Here is a 20,550-nt window from a genome sequence, read left to right on the forward strand (position 1 = left end):
TACAGCAGCTCCATAATGTTCTCTGTTGTAACAGTAGCTCAGGAAAGTACTGAGCAGTACATCTTTTAATTTTCTGTTCTGATTAACTTGAATCCAGGAATTTTAAAAAGGCTTGGTGAGCACCTCTCTCATGGCCATAAGTGCTCATTTTTCTTTTTTGTGTATTCATAATGTGTTAGACTGAAAAAATTTGTGTGCTAGTATTTAAAATCATTGATAGGTAAGCTAATATCAAGCCTAACCTATACGAAGTAGGATGTTAGGCTACCTGCAGCCTGATGTTGGCTTCCAGTAAAATAGCTGATAGGAATTTGATCAATCATGATTAAAGAAGGCATTAATTTTAATAACTGATCTGTACAGATTTTTGGAAAATAGGTCTTACCTAACATGATGTTACTGCAAAGATGGGTGATAAAGCTAAAAGTGTTGATATGTTACGCTTCTGTAATGCACTTAACTTGTACCACAGATCATTTGAATAAGCAGCTAGAATGATTCAACATGTTGTACACTGAATACATGAAAATCTGAATAAATGAAAGGGTCAGTGCAATAGTGAAAGGGGAACCATTGTTGATCAAATATATTTCTAGTAGTGTCAGCTGGGAATCAATTTTTCACTTGATGCTATTCAACAAGTTTATCAGTGTCTTGGAAGAAAACACAGTTAATTTTGATGATTTTCATGAACAACACAGTGTCCGGGAGAGTCACAGGTGATGAAAGGAGATGAATTACTGATAGAGATGTGATCATATGAATGCTGGATGAGAAAATAACACATTTTTTGACTGTCAAATGTAAAATCAGAAACTAGGAACAGAGAAGGTAGGTGGGCTGGCAGAGGGGAATGTGCGGTGATGTGGAAGCTATTGCAGGAGTTAGGACTCTCAAAGTGGACATAGTGGTTTGCTGAACCCAAAATCCCAGCTGGGAATGATGGCCAGAAAGTAAATGCGGTACTTGGATACAAACATGGAAATCCTGAGCAGAAGTAGGGAGGGTGTTATCTCAGTACAAGGTACAGATTCAGTCTGCGCAGTAATATTGCTGTCAGTGTTGTTCAAGAATGTTGCTGATAAGTTGGAGAGAGTTCAGAGAAAACCATGAGAATAAAGGATAGGAAAATATGCCATGCAGTAAAATGAGGAGCTCCATTTGTAAAATCAACACTAGATGTCTTTTTTTCTTCTTCTTGGTGACATGCTATAGCTTAACCAGGAATTAACTCAAGGAAGTCCTATGGCCTGCATTATAGAGGAGGTCAGGCTGCACAGTTGTACTGGTCTCTTTTGCTCCATGATACAAGAATCTCTGCAAAGGAAGAGTGGGAAAGGAAAAGCTATTGTCTGTTTGCAGAGGCATATGTCTGAATCTCTTCCTACTAAAGACCATGGGGGTTGTGAACATTTAAACTGTAGATGTCCAGTCCTCCAAGCTTCCTGAGCATGCCATTTTCTGACCATGTTCACTGTAGAACACCTGCCCCATTGCCAGCTTCAGCCTGCCCTGCTCAAGCGCCTGGTCTCCACAACTGACCAGCACTGGGCCAGCACCCATCTCATTCTTTATGTTTGTAAACCTCCTGTCCCACAAGCTGCTGCTTTTTCCTTCCTGAGCTGCTTTACTGAAGACTTTTCGGGGAAGATGTTTCCTTCTCCGGTAGGGAAGGCAGGCAGCCTTTGCCTTCAACACCACCCTGATGCGTGGAAACAGAACTGTAGAGCTTTTCTCTCGCTGTGAAGAGATGCAGCCTGGGCTGTCAGCCTGCTGAAATAATCAGCTCCCCTTTTGCCCTTAAAATCATCTCTTTATTCTGACTGGCTGTGGTCGTTTTGAAAGAAAATATATCTTGTTTTGGGCATCTTGTAAAGGCTTAAAAGTGAGTGAATTTGCATGTGTCTAGTTCCACTTAATGTTGAGGGTTCCCTTGCAAAGTACAGTATGAATATTAACCAGTGCTTCCTTGATACAGATTTGATTAGATTCTTCCAGGCTACATATTGTCATGTGAGAAGTTGGGCTGTGGAAAAAATTACCATTTGTCCATCCCCATTTGGTGCGAAGAAAATCTAGGACAGCTAGGAACAGTGTTCCTTCTTATTGAAACCACGCCACAAATGCTGACCAGATTTCCTTGGTGCTGAGTTCTATGCAGACATGTGTGGAATAAGAAAATTCCTGTCTTCAGGAGTGTGTGGCCTAAGTACATGAATTTCAGGATGTCAGAGCCAAGTGGTGACGGGGACTGGCTCTTATGCTGCCTCTCCTGAGAGAAGGGATCTGATTGTCAACTGAGGCCCCTCTGTTGGGTGTCACAACTACACAGTGTCTCTGAGCATGGTGTCAGTCAGCAGATAGGGAAAGCAGGGGTGCAAAGAGACTTTGTGGGGAGCCGCCATCTGTCCAATCTGGTATGGTGCCTGAGAGCAGCCAGTCTGTGTGCCTTAGAGGAAATCATAAGACCAACACAGTGAAGAGTTGAGAGGTTCTTTGCTTACTCCTTGTCTCAACCCCTGATGCTCTGGAGCTTAGTGGCCATTCCAAAAATGTTAGTATTAATAAAACTAATTCTGAATTATCATCACTAGCCATACCAATTTTTTCTCCTCGGCAGCATCTTGTGGCAGGGGCAGGGGAGGGGAGATGGAGGGGATTTATTGGCTATGAGCTTGCTGTCTGTAGACGTCACTAAATGGTTTCTGGCTCTTGTGATGAGCTAGGGGAGAAGCATTTTCATTAAAGCAGCCTGCGTTCCAGAAGGGTAATGATAGCTCAGCTCCATTCGTCTCAAGGGACAGGAAGATGAGAGAACATGACTTGTGCAATTCTGCTGGAATCCTGCAGGGCACTGCAGACATTTCGCTGTTTGCGAAGTGTCCAAAACATATAGAAAGCTCCATCTTCAGAGGTGTAACATACCTCACTGTTCCCTGAAGGAGACTGGCATATGTCATATCTGTAGATGGGCCCTGGTTTGTGCACCCACCTGTATTCCTCTCTGTCTTGGTATTCTGTCCCCAGAGATCTGCTCTGAAATAATCATGCTGCGTTTCAGTAACACATCCTATCTATCAGTCTTAAAGTACATTCGCCAGAATTTTTGTGAATGCTGTGGAGCAAAATTTAAATTCCCTGTGCCTCAGGTTGCTCCATTATGTCTAATATTCTTCACCTGACCTATAACTGAACTGCTATTTCCTCCCTTCCTGGTGCAGGAAGCATTTTCACCTATATAAATATGTAGGTGATCCAGTACCTGCGTAGACATCATGACTGTTCTTTGTGCAGAGGAGGGGAGCCTGTTGGCTGGATCCTTGCCTTGGGAAGGAAGGTTGTGATTTCCTGGCCATTCATTTTTCTCTTTCCTTCCTTCATTCTTTTTCAGAACATGAGTGAAAACTTGAAGGACTGTTTGATCCAGACCCAGACTTCCTTAGGGGAGATGGTGACGATAAAAACAGAGGCTTGCTCTCCACGCGGGGACCAGGAGTATGGACAACCTTGGTACGTGGCTGAGTTTCTATCCTGTGTAGTCTCCCCTCTAAGTTAAAGTTGGTTTTGAGGAATCTACTTGAAGCTCTCAAAGTTACTAAAACCCTCACTTGTGAGACTCTGCCTTCTGGTTTATGACAGGGATGGTCATCTGCTCATGTATTAGACACCTGTCTGTATACTAGTTTATATGAGGGCTTGCAATGCCAGTGTCTGAGGGTTATGCCTTGCCTTTGATCAGCAGGTTTTCCTAGCTGTAGCAAAATGGTGGGAATTCACTCTGCCAGTCTCCTATTGAGTGGGTGGTATGTGCCAGGTTTGTATCATGTGTGGTAGTGCTCTAACTGAAGCCAATAACTACTGTAAGCTTCAGGCTTAAAGTGTGTCAAGTACCAGCTTCTGGCAGGTAGCATAAACCAACAGGTTAGATGGCAAGGTGAATCATTTCTCTGCTATGGGCATGGGGACTAAGAATTGTTTAGACCCCATTATCTCATTGCCTCTGTGCCTCTCTATTTGTAGTGCAAGATCTTGGTAGGTTAAAGTCTTCTTTCTGTTATTTTCTCCCCAGCTCTGGAAGGCCTGATCCACAGTCCATGGATGTGGAACCCAAGAAACTGAAAGGGAAACGGGATTTGATCATGACCAAGAGCTTTCAGCAAGTGGATTTCTGGTGTAAGTGTCTTGTTAGTGGAGAAAAAACAATGCCACCACTTGTATAAAGTTCAGTCTTTCCTAATCTACACCCTGTGTGTTTGGGACAGAAAAGGGAGAGGAAAAAAGTCTGGAATGAATTCACATGCTCTCCTAAGAAGACTGGCATATTTGATAGGGAGGGTGTTACACAAAAGATGCTTGTCAATCATAGGGCTATATAGTGGTAGGAGATAGGTGGAAAGTGTGCTAGAGACTTTAAAACGCACTGTTTGAGTGACATGGAAAAACCCAGGAGTCTGCAAAATTGAAAAGTTTGAATTCTGAAACCATGAAGGGAGCATTGCATGGATGACAACTCTTTCCCTTTCTCCATATTCTGTGAAAGAAAAGTGGTGTCAGTTATGTTTGCATACCCTGAATATTGTAAGCCTTAAAGGAGACCATGAGTTCAGCCACAAGACAAGTACTTAGGGATGTTATATGTCTTTTTGCAGCACAGAAAAAAAGGCTGTAGGACAAGGTTGGTTGTTTTCAGGGTGTACGTTGTTTGCTACTCTGGTATGTGGGGAATCAAACCTTTTAGCTAGATAGAGGAAGTCACTGCTAACTGTTGGTCTGCAAGGAGTCTCTAAACTCTGACTCTGCAAACTGTGAATGAGAATTTTCTGTGCATGTATAGCCATCAATGGCAAATCTGTATGTCACTAGGGCTCGCTCACCTGAGAAGCTAGGAGAGAAGGTTACTTATCAAAGCATCCAGGCGTGGATTTTAGTCACATAGGAATGAACTGAGGCAGAGCAGTTTTTGAGAGTCATAGGAGGAAAAACAAAGTGAGAATGTTGTGAAACACTTATGGGTGTGGAAGCCAGGCCTGCAGCATCCGAAGAAGAGGACCATCCTGTTCTGTTGTCATGACCTAGGCTGAGGCGGAGGGAGAATACACTTTCTGCTGTGGGGAAAAAGGAACTGCTGGGTTCAGTTCTTCACTTCAGATTGCAGAGGCCTTTCTCTGGAAGGATGAGAAACGGTGTGCTAGCCTCACTGCTGTGTGTTGCATGAGCTGTTGTGAGCTTAAATGGATGTCATGTCTGCCCTGCCTAACTCCTGCCATCTGCTCCCCTCACACCCACAGTTTGCGAGTCCTGCCAGGAGTACTTTGTTGATGAGTGTCCAAACCATGGTCCCCCAGTGTTTGTGTCCGACACCCCAGTGCCTATCGGGATCCCTGACCGGGCAGCGCTGACCATCCCGCCTGGTATGGAGGTGGTGAAAGAACCCAATGGGGAGAATGACGTGCGCTGTATGAACGAGGTGATCCCCAAAGGTCACATCTTCGGGCCGTATGAGGGGCAGATCTCTAGCCAGGACAAGTCCGCAGGATTCTTCTCTTGGCTGGTAAGTGCCTCGCTAATGATTTCCAACCACATAGTTCAGAACTGGAACTCATGGGGCAGTGGAGCCAGAACTTAGCTGTCTTCTCCCTTCTCTGAAGCTCCTCTGCTGACCTATATGGGCAATAGGTGAATGTGGACCTTATTAGTGGTTTAAAGGTGTAGATACATTAACAGGGGTCAGGAATTGAACCGGAGTTCAGTTCACAGGTCTAGAAAGCAGAGCTTGCTTCTCCTTTCTCTCTTGCCATGCTCTTCCATCCCCACACAATCTTAAAGGCTCTTCCAGTACCCTTCCCTACTCTGATCATCCCATGTTGCATTTTGAAGATAGAGGAAAAGATCATTTCTAGACTCTGCAGAGCAGGTGGCCACTGTGGAGGGGCCAGAAAAGAGGAAATCCAGCCCCTCCCAGTTCATCAGGAGCCAATTTACATACAATCTCCAACACCAAAAATGCATTTTTACCCCAGTCCTACAGGCCTCTGTCAGCCTGTGAGATAGAGATATCACTAGACTGATAGATACTAAATACTGTGAGAAATCAGATGTAGGACTTGAATTCTCTCTAGAAAAAAAGTGCAGTGTTGCTGGTATTAAATTCTGCTCACACTTGTCTCAGCCCTGTCCTGAAAGGAAAGTTGGTCTTTTATATCTCAGGACCGTTAACAGTTTTGCCAGCTACATCCATAGTTCTGCATTGTAGATATTTGTACATGGGAAAATGCCTCTTGCTTAGTTCAGAGTAGCCTCCAAACAGGCTGGCAATCAGGGTGGCAATCTAGAGTACCCATGAGGGTTTAGATCTGTGGCATAGAGTTTCATAACCTGACTTGAGACTGGAACTGAAGCAGTGATTTAAAAGTCAGTCTTCTGTCTGAACCAGCTTGTTCACTTGCTGCATCTATTCTGTCGTTCTGCAGATCGTTGATAAGAACAACCGCTACAAATCCATAGATGGGACAGATGAAACCAAAGCAAACTGGATGAGGTGAGTCCAGTTCTACCTTCTCTTTTGGGGCTTTCTGTTCCCAAGAGAGGCCATCAAACACTCCTCATTGTTTTGCATGACAGAAAAACAAACCAAAATGCCACAACCCCTTCATTAAAGGATTTGCTTGTGCTTTTTCGATATCTGCTGTGATGAGAATCCTTTGGAGTCAGGCTGAATGGTAGCAGCTAAAACAAGGAAGTGTGTATAGAGGATGACTGTTTTCTGGGATGAGGACAAATAATAAAGACAGACCTATTTATCCACTCTTACAAACATTGACAAGTCTCACTCCCATTTTTTTTCTTTTTTTACTTTATTTTCAAATATTTGCAAAATGCTTCGCATAATCCCCTAGGTAACATTTGATTCTGTTCTGGATTTTTATCCTTTCCTATTTGACAGACATTGAAAGTGGTTTCTCTCTTTCTGGGCTTTGCTAGAAACAGTTGTCCATGGTACACTCTCATTTGTGGTGTTAGCTTTACTGTGTTATTAGAAACATGGAGTGAATTGCTGCAGCTCCGAACATAGAAATCATTGGTGTGCTTGCACTCCCTCTACCGGCTTAGAGACTCAACAGTAGCAGAACCCAAATAGCAGTTAATTCTGAACCAGGAGGGTGGCTGGCTCTGTTTTGTTAATTGCAGTAGTAAGAGAAAATGTTTAACAATAATGCAGTGCTGCAAATATCTGCATATATCTGCAAAATGTAGGTCACTTGTAGCCTCTTGAAGCAGAGGTAAAGCACTGAAGTACCTTGTGCATATGGTGAGTCACTGGAATAGCTGGAATGGGATATTGCTGCATACTGTTGCTCATCCCATATTCTGACTAGTCCTGCTTTCAGGAGTGAATTTTGGAAATAGTGTCAAGAAGGCATTTCATACAAGAGTAAAGCAGGGTGGGAGTTAACTGTTTTCTTGGTCCAAATGGCTAGGATTTTAAGTTGCCCTTCACTAAGGGAAAAGAGAGCACAAAATACAGGTGGATGCAATACAAAAATAGCCAGTCAAAGCTGACTGCACCACTTCTTGCTCAATTTGACTCCTCACATGGAGAGTTGTTCTGACACTTACAGTCATGGAGTTCAGCAGAGGACTAAATTTCTCTGTAAGAATTCCAGCAATTACAATTGTTTGCCACCTGATGAGAGAAACCTCTAGTCCTGTGCCAAGGCTGGAGTTGTCACTCCACAAAGAAACAATGGTATGGTGGACAAATAGGTAGGGGGACATAGATCTTGAAGCAAAGAATTAGAAGTTCAAAAATCAGAGTGAGATTTTTCTGTTCGGATTATATTATCTCTTAATGTGATCTGGATGACAATAAAATTGGGGGAAGACATTGTCTTGGAAAGTGAAACTTCTATAATGAACCCTTCTTCCTAGTACTACCAACACTAGCTTCATGTCTGGATTTATATGGGCACTACTCTTGGTCCCACCACTGTAAGAACAGAATGTTCTTTTTTAAACTTCTGCTTAAACCTGTATTTGCCATGTTTATGTCTTGGGATGAATGTGGTCTGAACCATTCTGTACAGCCTTGAAAGGCAAGCAGATTACAGTTTTGTGGAAAGGGTAGGGACAGTTAAGGGGATGTGTGCAACTCTACTGGGGAAGGGTGCATCAGAGGACCTTGACAGTCTATACCAGTCTTACTGATCTTTCTGTTTTTACTCTTGCAAAAATGCCTCAAATACCAGCAGTAGGTGGAGTCTGACTGACAGTTCAAGTGGAGACAGTGGTTCTCAAAAAGCATTGTTTTTGTTTGTTACTAGTTTTCAAATAGAGATACTCACAGTATCCTGCACTAGGACGTTACCTGTCATGGAGATTACCCACAGAAACGTACTTCCAGGAACGCTGTAGACAGCGCTCTTTTTGTTTTTCAGATGGTGCTCTTTGCCATCACTCACAGATGGAGTGCTTTGCAAAGCAGATCTACTCACCTTCTGGGTAGGTGGGTATGGCATGGGGAGGGCAGCTTGGGCTGACTCCTCTCTCTTCTTGCAGATCTGGCTATTGTTTTTGTTGTTTGACTACCACATCTGAGTCCATTTTCATGTTCCCAGTGCGGACAATTTGTATACTGCAGCACTTGCTGTTTGACTTTCAAGTCCCTGTTTACCCAGGGCAGTGGATTACAGGGATGAATGAGTACAAAGCATAGCAGATGGCAGAGTAACAGTCAGATGAGCTGTCCAACATCATCTTTTCCTTTCCCTTTTTGGTCAGTCAAGACAAACTCCTGATGCTGAGGGGCATCTTCTCAAGTTGGCCACTAGCACAAGAATAATGCACTCTTAGTCTCTGTCTAGCATAAAGCACTGTTGTTTCTAATACTATATAAAACTCCATGAGTTTAGCTGCAGAGATGTGGGTCAACCTTTTCCTCTGTTTTTATGTGTATGGGGGGGGAAGTGCTCAGTGTGACTAAGTACCACAAATCATAGCAAACCTCAAACAAAATCAGTGCTTTCTCAAACACAAACGATAAACTACCACTGATCCAAGTTCTTAGATCTTTTGAAGGTTTGCACAGAACCAGCCACTGTTCCCGGTTACATGTAAGGAAGTCTTTTATTCCGTTGTTGGAGAGCTCTCTTGAAAAAAAACAGACCTGACCAAAAAATTGTAGTAATTCAGAAGGTCCAGGGGACATCCCTCTATGTGTGTATTGCTCTCCTCAGACTGAGATGCAGGCTAGGAAGCACCTACAAGCTACTGGTGCCTAAATGAATTGTCGGAGTGTAGTGCCTCATGTGTGGGGTTTCCAAATTAATTCTGGCATGTATAGTCTTTATCCCTTCTTACAAGTGAGTACCTGAGCTTTTGGATTTTTGGAATGGTTCAAATTCATGCTTTCCCTCAGCCCTTGTGAAGATGTTAGTGCAAGACTTCTTTACCTCTTTCCCTTTGCCTTCCTCTCTGCCTCCTTTCCACTCTGAACACAGTGACAAAGACATCATGGGGTGTAAGAATGTTTTATATGTTTTCCTTTATCTCTTGATAATGGAGATGTCTGTGATTTGCTTTGCATAAAATAATATAGGTTGGAAGGCACCTCTGGAGGTCATCCACTCCAATGGCCTGCTCAAAGCAGGACCAGCTTATATCAGCAGATCTTCACTGAGCTGCTGTTTTGACTTAATGAAATCTTAAAAAAAAAAAAAAAAACGCACAAGGTTACTGTGGCTGCCAATGCGTGCAGGGGAACTGAAAGCCACAAACCTATGCGCAAGTCTTTCTGTTAAGCTGCATGTACTCATCTCTGTTCTCTTTTAGCAAGTGGAACAAATATTCTTATGGGTTATAGACTGAAAGTTATGCAGAGCAAATGGATCCTAAAGTACTGCAGGGCTGTGATCCCTGTAAAAAATTTTTTCACTTCCCACTCTGAAGTGATTGTATGCTTGCTTTTTAAGGACAGAGAGAAGTGGAGCTGGTTGATATCTTTGTGGGGTGAATATTAAATGCTCACTGTTCTTGCAGTCTGCAACTTCACTTTCAGTTGCAAAGAAATAGCTCTGCCTTCTTGCACTTTCAAATTCACCGAGGCTGAGGTGGAAATTTGCAGCCCCACAGCTGGGGCTCCTGTGGAGCTTAATAAAACCCACACACCATCCCAAAAGAGGTACTTCCATAACAAACAGTGACTGCTCTCAGTAATATCCTGCATGCTAGGGGAAATGCATGAGGGGAAAAAAATCTGTCCAATGAAACTAGTAATACTGTCTGCATTTTTAGAAGGAGGAGGTTAATGTGCCTGCTGGGAACCTAACACTAATTGCATTCATGATTAAAACAGGCCAGAACTTATTACTCTGTGTGGTGAGTTTGCTGTTGCAATACTTGGGTTATCTTGAATTGTTTTGACCTGTGCCCTGCTGGAGCTAATGAGGAGACCAGCCATGTCTGCCACAAGTTGTGCTAAATGCACTTGATGGGATACCCTATCCAGGGCTAGCAAAAAGGGAATATGTCGTTCCCCACTGGTGTTGCTTTGCTAGTGATAGCAGCCATGGATTCAGCAGAGTAGAGAGGACACAGGTTTCCTAACCCCATCAGAGGCTCTGAGCAACTCCAGAGAGATTTCTGTTCTGCAAACGCAGCTCTGCTGAGGGACAGATGGTAAAATACTGTTACTCCTTTTCACCAGAGCAGTTTGTCAGTGTGAAGGTTTGTTTCCAGCACATGGAGGCATTGATGATACTGTGCAATTGTGGGTACTTGCAAAGAACGTACATGAAGCCCTGTTTTGCTGAATGCAATAAAAATCAAACCTTAAACATTCCCTTACTCAGTATTCTGCGTAACCTTTTTTTCCCCCCTGCCGTTGGTTAGCTGGGAGGACTCCTTTTTTTCTTTTAAGTGTTTTTTCTCGAGGTTAATGTACCAAGTGCTTTGCTGGCTGTCCATGGTTTCATTACCATCTTCCCTAAATGCTCCTTCTACCTTTCCATAAATGCAGCTTCACCAAAGCAATATCCTACAGATACATTTACATTTGTCCCAGTGAAATGCTTCTGTGCACATAGCTCGGCTCCCAGCTCTCACTGTACGCGACCTGGATTTGAGCAGCATTTCCTACTGTTTTTTCAGTGGGAATTTAACAGCTTCTGACACTTAGCCTGATGGAGGGCAGCCTCATAACCAGCAGTGTCAGCGAGGTTCATTAAAGAGCAGTATAACAGCACGAACAAGAAACTAGGATGACATCTGAGAAGAGTACCTTCACCTTTCTGTAGGTTTTTCTCAGTGCATAGTCCACTAGCACCTTCCCTGCGAGTGCATCCCAAACCAGCTCCTCCTGTGCTAGGCTAGAGCAGTGCTGAAAGGCTGCCACCTCTGAGGAGGTGCCAGCCAGGTGCCAGAGGGGCCAGCACAAAAAATGGGCAGGTGGGAAAACTGCTGAGGCCTTTAGGTCTTGCCAGCTTTTCAGGAAAAATTTTGGGGTGGCTAAAGTCTGGCTGAGATAGATAGGACATCCAGCCAAGATTTTAGGATAAAATGTAACTTCTTGGAAGAGAAGGGTCTGAGCTATCCCAGCCAGAATTTGTTTCCCTAGTATTGCAGTGTGGTAACAATAGCATAATCTTCAGTTTCATTTAATTTGGGACCATAAACAGAAGGAATGCTAATGCATTGGGAAGACACTAGGTGTTACTGAGTTTTCCTTCACATGGTGTCACTTCAGAGCAGAGTTAAGTTTGTTAGGTGTCCTAACTATTTAGATACTTTATTTCTTACATATTACATCTTTTGATATCCTTTTTAAAGGTTAATTTTCTAGGTTTGTAGTAACTGGTTTTTGAGGTGATTCATATTAACGTTGATATCTTCTACCTTAAATGAATATTGTGCTCTCAACCATAACCCCATGTTGACATAGATTTCTATCTGAGAACTTCCTTTTAAAATATCAGGAATAACTATACTACATAAACATCAAAAACATCTACCTCTTCCAAAAAATCCCCAACATACCTGCTTTTAATTATTTGAAGACAGGTAAAACCAATCCTTTCTAGATCGTAGCATGAGAATAACCATATCATTTTTGTTTTTTACTTCACTGTGCTATAATTCAAATTAAGGCGTACACTAATCTTTCCAACAGCTCTGCTCCTCCGTGGCCTTCTGATCTCTTCAGTGCTCTGTTGCATGCTTACACACAGGTTTCCATTGCTCAGGATTTGGATTATTTCTCTGTCCATAATCCCCCCTTGCGTATAGGCAGAAATGGATATTCCCAGTCTGTTTTCTCCTTCTCTATTGAATAATCTGCTTCTTTTTCAGTAAAAAAGCCATATTTAGGACCACTCTTTTGTTTAAAGTTTCCTTTGACTGTGGCTGGAAAATTTAATGCACACACACACACACACACACACACCCGCCAGAGGTGCCATGTGAAAAAAATTGCTCGTTTTCAGAATCTCTGCCTCTTCTTCTCAATAGGCTGAGGCTGCAAGTTGTTCTTTTGAAGCACCAGAAACAGGCACAGGCTCCTGTCAGCAGCAGTGAGAGCAAAGCCTAGCCAGGAAAAGCAAGTGGGTGGCCTCATTCCCTTTGAGAACAATAGGAAATGGCAACTGTTTCTGGAAAAAAAACAAAAGCTTGTTATGAAGCAGACCAGTGTTCGAAGTGCAGTACCCCTCATTCTGAAGAAGAGAATTTTTCTTAGCAAAAGCAAGATACACAAACTGCCTGTGAATCTGCTTGAAATCTCCTTCCCTGAAAAAAATCCTGTTTAGTGTAGCCTCTGCAAGAGATTTCTGTGAGTTTTAACAGAAAGGGTGGTGTGAAAGTTTCCATTACATGTTCTGCCAGGCAGAACAGTAAGATGTTTCAGGTCTCTAAATTTCCTCGAGAAGCCATTTTCGAGCAATGTCACCTTAAAGGCTAATTCATAAATTTGATTGTGAATTCTCACACTTTTTTCTGTTCACAAAGTGCTGCAATTGATGTGAGGCTGTACCGAAATTGTCATACATAAGTCAGCAGACTGAACAAAGTGTAAAACTTCATTTTAACTGTAAAACTGAAAAGGCTCCTTCACACTAGTCTTGCTTGGGTTTTTTTTGTTTTTTTTTGTTTTTTTAAGCTTGAAAGTTGCCTCTTAAAAACAAAATGGCTGCCTTTTCCTGGTGCGATTGAGGAAAACTGAAAGGTTGTTGTGGGTGGGGGGAGCTGGATCCCACCGAACTCCTCTGCCCCAGTGCAGCACTGGTCAAGTGGTTGGATGCAGGGGGATGCTTTGCGCTGTTTTCCTTTTACCCAATTGTACTTTGTGGGATGTTCAACCCAAGGAACATGGCTGAACGAAAGAGGAAGCCCAAGTTTTCCAAGGAAGAACTGGACATTCTGGTCACTGAGGTGACCCGAAATGAAGCCATGCTGTTTGGGAGGGAGACAATGCGTCTATCCCATGCTGACAGGGACAAGATCTGGGAAGGCATAGCCAGGCAGATCACGTCAGTCAGCCAGGTCCCCAGGTCTGTAAAAGACATTAAACACAGATGGGACGACATGAAGAGAAGGACCAAGGACAAACTGGCATTCATGCAGAGGTCCCTCTCGAGCCCCGGCAGCACGGGGCGGCCCTCGGCCATTGTCCTGACCGCCCACGAGAGAGCCATCGAGTCGACGCTGCATTCGTCTCGCCAGATGCACGGCTTCCGGAGAGCGGATCTGGACGTGGTTGACAGCCCGTCAACAAGCTGTAAGTATCATTGCCTTAACACCTCTTTGTCTTATGCTTGCATATCTTAGTCTGACACCAGAAGAGTACTGTGTGTTTTGTGAGATGCTCAGTTGCCTGTCAAGCCAGGACCCACCTGTGTTTGACTTCAAGGCAACCTGCTCTGGTGATCATGGGATGATGAGGTGGATTGAGGGCAAGCTGTTTGCAAGTTAAAAGTCTTCTTCTGTATCTGCTTCTGTAGCCTTTTACCCTACCATCTTCTAAGGGTAGACATTGTTTGGGTTCCACTTTCTTAAAGGGATGCAAGTCTGAACTGATCCTACAAGTGAGGGAGCAGCTGTAGGTAAAGTGCAACTACGTCCAGTCAGTGGAAAAGTATTTGTAAAAGATTAGAAACTTTTCATCTTGCATGCACCCCAATAAAAGGGTAGTGCTGTCAAGCTGTGAACCATGTGACTGTCACTAATGGATCGCTGCATGGTAATCATCTAAGAGGGCTGTTGGGGAGGCCAGGGTTGGGGTTTAAATGATCACTGGTGTTTGTGCTCTGATGCCAGGCCACCAGTGATTTCTCAGTAGTGGTCTGAGGTCTCAGTACAAGTGCTATGAAAAGGGTAGATGATAATCCTCCTCCACTCTTTGTTAAGAAAATACTGGCCTGCTTTCTAAGTTAACCTTCTTATATCGCAACTCTCAAACACCTTCCAGTACTGAACCACAAGCTGCTTTTTGCAGGTCTTTCCCCGGTTGCCCACATGCAGTTTTCTTGTATGGAGGTGGAACTTGTTTGTCTATGAGCTTTTAGGGATACAAAGGAGAGAAAGAGGGGTTTCTTCTTTTGAGAAGTGAGCTAACTAATACTTCACAGGTGATGTTGTCCCAGCACATTAGGTTTGTTATCTGAAGTAACACTGTTAGTGGGAAAGCAAAGACAGAATTCTTCAAGCAGTGGCAAAGTGGGACTTGGTGACTCTTGGCATCTGTCTTGGAAGCCAGTTGCCCTACTTCGGGGGCAAAATGAATACACTTTGTGCAAGAAGATAGTAGGTAGTTACAGCAAATGCAGTATCATCTCTTCTTACGCTTGATGTGCCTGTACCCGTGAAATGGCATACCACTAGATATTTATCAAAATATTGAGAGTTTGGAGTTTTGCTTCGGTTTTGGTTTTGCTTCAAGTTTATTTGCCTGGTTAATAGGAGGTTGCTTGAATACCCTTACCTTACTGCTTGAATACCTTACTCGGTGATGCCAAGCCATATAGTGGACATGCAGTCCAGATTTCGCGAATAGCAAGTACTATGTTTATATGTTTCTCTGTGAGGAGGATGTAAGAAGTAACATGGGGCCATGAAGAACCAACATGGGTCAGGGGTGTCCTGGGACTGGACCAAAGGCCAGGAGCCTGTGTCCCCCCAAAATATTTGAGTGTTCTAGCTAGTTGCAGTTTTGGAGAAGGTGAGTCATTGTAATGAAAATTATCTATCTTCTAGTAATGAATAACACTATATACAGGATGCCGTGGCAGCTTGGATTCCTCCTCAGTTGACTGGGTTCCCTCGCTCTTCAGGCCTCTTGTGGCTAAGCCTGTCACACAGGTGCTAATGCTGCATCACATGCAGGTTGCATTATGCATCAGGAGCTGCAGGCTTGTACCAAATGGCAGACTAGGGGAAGGGGAAAACCCTTTTCCACATGCTTTGAGATACCTTGAAACAGAAGTCGGAGCTGTGAGGGGCTTCACAGTAATAATTCATGCTTCCTCTTCTGTTTAAGCTGACGAAGATGAAGAGATGCCAGGCACTTCTCGGGAACACTGCTTCTCATCTCTGCAGAGGGCTGGTGCAGAAGTCAACCAGCTCTCCGGGCCCTCCTTTCTCCGCACCTCTTCATCATCAGAGCACTCGGAAGCTACCAGCCAAAGGCAGGAAGTGCACCATCCGTCCCCACACACTTCGTCATCCTGCAGACCTCCGCACCCACGAACGAGGAGCCCACCTCTCTCCAGCTTTGATCGCCAGCTTCTTCATTCCCACACGCAGCAAACAGACCTGTTCAGACAGTTCTGCCAGGAGCTGGTGGCTATTCACAGAGACATGGCAGATAGCATGCATGTGATCGGTCAGAGGATGGCTGACCTCACCAGCCAAGTTGGCCAGATGTGCCAGACCCTTTCAGAAATCCGTGATGGGGTCCAGGCTTTCCATAAAATACAGGATCCTAGTGCCATGCAGGGGTCTCTTCTTCAAGCAGCTTGCTCAAAACCTGCCCCTGAGCCGAGTGCGGAGTCTAACCCAAACCCCCCAAAGCAGGCTCCTCCTGCACGGACTACCAGGTCACGAAAGAGAAAACACCATTTTTAGTCTGCTCCGTATAAAGCAAAGAAAGGTGCACTGTTTTGAGCTTCTGCATGCTCACATGGCGTCTACGTGTGGATCAGTATTATGTGGGGAAGGTAAACAGCCACCCCCACCCCGTCCACCCTCCTGCTATCTAATAAAACAGTATGAATTATGGGAGCTGACTAGTAGGGCTGGCCCTCTGCAATGACAAAGAGGAATCTCAGACATTATAGAGCTTGGGATGTAGGGCATCTCTCTGTTCCTAGAGACTAGGAATTATCACTAGTTTCCCTATGCTTTAAATGCTCTAGAGGCTAAGAGGTGCAATAGGAGTCATTATCTTGATCTCTTTTTCATGCCTGTGAAACATAATTTACTGAGACAGTGTACTGCAGAACTCCCTGTACAGTCAACCACAAATTTCCCGTACTACTGCTTTCCCATCATCATCCTGCAAATTAGTGTATGCACTGTGCAGAGTCTTAACTAACAGTATCCTTACAGCTCTAAAAAGTCTAATTGCTCATTGTTTTTATCTTGGGTTCAGCAATAGTTCAGGGCTTACTGTGACTGTTACACACAGGTTCAGGGAAAGGGATATAAAAGCAGAGTGTATGCAGGGAAGGGGAGAAAGCACGATGCTGAGAGAACTTTCTGCCAGCAAAATGACAGGAGAAAAGATGTGAGCGCTGTGTGGCATTAGTCTGCTGAGAAGGGCTACTCTGGCATGAGCCTGGATCCCTGCAGTTCCACATGCACTTATTTTGAAGAGTTTAATCTTTGTCTTCTCCAGTCTGTCTGAAACCCAACCTACCCTTCACATTTGCAGTTAAAATATGGTTATACGTAATATGGCAGAACTCAAACAGAATTGTAATGTATTATTTTCTTGCATGTTATAATTCTCAGTTTTGAACAACCTCTGCCTCTTCAAAATGTGAGAGACTGTGCAGAAACATGGGAAGATACAGGCCCTGCTTCTGACCTCAAGAATGCTTATATCACTGTAACTCCATCAACTTCAGTACAGTTACTCTGCACTTACTCTGCGTTGTTTAGGGTGGAATCTGTACTGTGTTCCTCTGTCGTGGAGAGTTTACAATCTAAATTCACAGCTATATAGGTTAAAACCTTGAACGTGTTGGTTTAGTACTGCTTTTTTTTTTTCCATCCAGATGCAAGAAAGAACTGTGTTTTAACATTTTAATTGTTTCACTGCTGCATGAGGATTCCATGTATGATCCCAGTTTTGAAAGTAGGCTTTAATAATTTCTCCTCACGTGGTAGTAACATACATGGCAGCTTTTTTACAATATGTCTGTTTTCTGCTTGATTTGCACATCTGCACTTACCATGCTGCCCCCATCTCTGGAAAAATCTGGACCATTATCCTGTCATGTCTCAGCAGGAAAGAGGGCCAAGGTGTTGCTCACACACAACATGCCATTGCTTTCTGGGCTGTCCTGCTGTAGGTAGAGCTGGGCTGCAGAAAACCGTTCAACCGATCCTCATGTCATGTGTGGGCTACAGACTTGGCCAAAAAGTTGTATATTTTATCAGAAGTTGAACATAGACGGCACAGTACAGCAGAAGGACGGCTCACTCTACTTGCTTTTAAAGGATTTTCTTTAATCTGTTTGGCCTCTCCTTTAAATGCATATTGTGTTAGGTTCTATTTTGGACCGCTTGCTGTATAACTGCAGTGTCAAGCATTCCTGACATGGTTTTCCTTTTTTTCTTTTTAATTGTTCTATAATCTTAATGCAAATAATTTATTCCTAATGATGTGGTAAAAGGCCCTTGCTCAAGGAATTAGAGGTCTGGTAAGGAGGAAAAAACTCCTTTCTTCTGAGGAATGACTGCTTTGGTTTCACACAGAGGAACTTCCTCTTAATGCCAATGCCAGACCAGGGCAGGATTCACTTACCTTTCTGTGAGAATGTGGTTTTACTTCTGTTTGTAACATTTGTATTCTGCAAAAGTTACAATCTATCCTCTTTTAAATTGAAGGGAAGATTGGGAAATCTGAGGGAAGTGGATTTAATAATGTGATTTACAGAGAACTGAAAAATTATGACATGTTCTAAAGACTTTCTGAGTCAATGCAGTGCTGCTGTGATGTATTAGAAGTAGTATTTTAAATTTTTATAGTATTAGGTCCATGCTGATGTTCTCCTGTTGATATACTGATGGGATTAGCTCCTTTGCTGTTGTCTTGGGGGATCCCCTCCAGGAACCCTCAGATCTGCACAGTAGGAGAGTCCTGCAGGTGCTAAGCACTGCTGGGAGCTAGGAGGACCATCAGGATGGTTGCTTCCATCAGTCTGTGTGTATAGAAGCACTTAGAGAGTGAACCCTGTTTTCCTGGCTTAACAGGATGTGCAGCCTTAAAGAGAAACTCCTCAAATATTGGGCTCAGGAGAAAGAACCATGTATTATAAACTGACTGATGTCTCCGCAAGTTTCCTCTGTGGAATATAACAGATTGGCCCAAATCTGGGGCCAGATTTCCTGCCCTGTGTAGATCCCTTAGTGAAGTGGCTTTTCTGTACTGGCTCGCAAAGGATATATCGTCCTGTATGCATCATGTTAACTGATTATTGAAGTAAGTGGCCCATGTCAAAGCAAACGGCTGTGCTTCACCCCGGTATTTCTATATCTTGTATATGCTGAAAAATTCTCTCTTTAAAAATATTTTTGTTAGGATTGCAATAAATATATAATACTTTTATCACAGCTGCTGTTGAGTCATTTGTTTCTCTCATAATTTTTTGCCTGAACTTGTAACAAGTAATTCAAGATCGTATCTGTCACAGATGCTCAGTCTCCTCCAGGGCGCTAAGGGTTAGAGAGCTGAGGTGGTATATTTGCAAATTTGGCACCCCCAGTGCATATGTCGAGGCTGGTAGCAAGTCTCTTCCACTGGATCTCCTGCCATGGGTTTGCAGCCAGCCATGGGTTTGCAGCCAGCCATGGCTTTGGAAAGGCCTGTGGCCATTTCCCCATGGTGCTCTGTGCTGGCTGGACATCGGCAAAGGCACTGCCAGGGCTGCCTGGAGGGGAAGAGCAAGCGGGGGCTGACTGGGAGGGGAAAGGAGTGGGGCAAATACTGGGGAGAGGGAGCAGAGGATTGAGTCTCCCACTGCTCAGCCCTTGTTCAGTCTCTCCCGGCTGCCCCAGTTTCCCTCCAGCTGCCCTTGCTGCTGAGGCTGGGAAAGAATGGGCCACAGATGCCAAAAAATAGTTGGGCATTTTCTGAACATGCTCACTAAACTATCCAAAAACTTGGCCATTTGGTGTCCCAGGCAAGCTGTGGCTTAGAAAGAAGGGAGGCTAGGACAGCAGGAGCTGCTAGCTGGAAATGCTGTGGGGAAGGTGCCAGTGCAGGGACTGATCCAAGCCCCTATAGCAGTGGCGGGGCAGCAGGGCCCATAGTCTCCTTTGGTGCTGGGAACGTCATGTTAGCTGGTCCTGAATAGGCTGGGCAAAGTCTGCGTTGGTCTTGAGCCTTGCCATGAGTCTGTGTCTTGGCTGGCCCATCGCAGGGAACAAAGTGGGTGGCAGGTCTCTCCCTAATGAGAGATAAAGTGACTTTTTTTGTAGTTCATGGCAAGGATCGGCCAGCGCCTCTCTCCAGGAATGGGAGTGATTCCAGATGGCTGGGTCTGCCCAAATGGCCTTCCTCATCCCCACTCCTCCTCCAGGGATTGTCAGTCCTTTGGGAAACTTGCTATGAAAGCAGGGCGTAAGGCCCGTCTCTGCACAGGGCTTGTGGCAGTATAGCCATTTCTCTTCAAGATGTCTAAATCAAGACAATCTTCTTGCATCAATTTAGTTTGTGTTTTGCTTCAGGAGGGAGGCTGGGCCCTTTGCAGTGTTAGTGGGAAGAGTGTTTCAGGACATGAGAGTTTTGGCCTTGGGAAGATGTGTCAGTAAAGGCAGAATTGTATAGTCTCGCCTCTCCTCACCAGGCAGTTTGTGTCCCTTCTTAGTTGAATAGGCTGCTATTTTTTGGAGTGACTTCCTGTGTCTTAGGGAAAGTTCCTACCTCAAATCTGTGACATTCAGTGGCAGTGAATGTCTTAGACTGACAAGTGAAATTTGGTTTTTACTCAGTCCTTTGTAACCCATCTAATTATTGCCTGTGGGGTCACTAAAGCCAGGAGCTTGGCAGCGTTGGTTCAAAAGCAATTCATTTGTATGGATGATCTCATCCACATTTGCGTTACCTAGGGAAAATATCACAGATATAAAAGCTTCCTCTTTCAGGACGTAAACCAATTACTAACTGCCAGCAGGTGTGAAGAAATGTGTTTATGACTGGATTATTCCATAACTGTCCATTAAGGGCTTTCTCAATATCTCCTGGTGAAATTTCCAGCGCTAGTCACTGTTGGACAATAGATTGATCCAAATGAATCAGTGGTGTGCTGCAGGGATGCAGCAGTACTGCAGTTCTCT

General features: G+C 44.0%; 1 protein-coding gene across 2 annotated transcripts in view; it reads left to right on the forward strand.

Annotated features, from left to right (window-relative positions):
• The window catches only part of PRDM11 (PR/SET domain 11), a 43,701-nt gene that overhangs the window by 13,924 nt on the left and 9,227 nt on the right, over positions 1 to 20,550 (forward strand). For both annotated transcript variants that reach the window (XM_067296328.1, XM_067296329.1), the window contains exons 2-5: positions 3,392 to 3,510; positions 4,070 to 4,173; positions 5,289 to 5,551; positions 6,471 to 6,538. In XM_067296328.1, the coding sequence (XP_067152429.1) occupies positions 3,395 to 3,510; positions 4,070 to 4,173; positions 5,289 to 5,551; positions 6,471 to 6,538 (551 nt within the window). In that variant the 5' untranslated portion in view covers positions 3,392 to 3,394. The remainder of the gene's footprint in view (positions 1 to 3,391; positions 3,511 to 4,069; positions 4,174 to 5,288; positions 5,552 to 6,470; positions 6,539 to 20,550) is intronic.

Source organism: Apteryx mantelli, chromosome 4, assembly GCF_036417845.1.
Source record: "Apteryx mantelli isolate bAptMan1 chromosome 4, bAptMan1.hap1, whole genome shotgun sequence".
Taxonomy (NCBI): Eukaryota; Metazoa; Chordata; class Aves; order Apterygiformes; family Apterygidae; genus Apteryx; species Apteryx mantelli.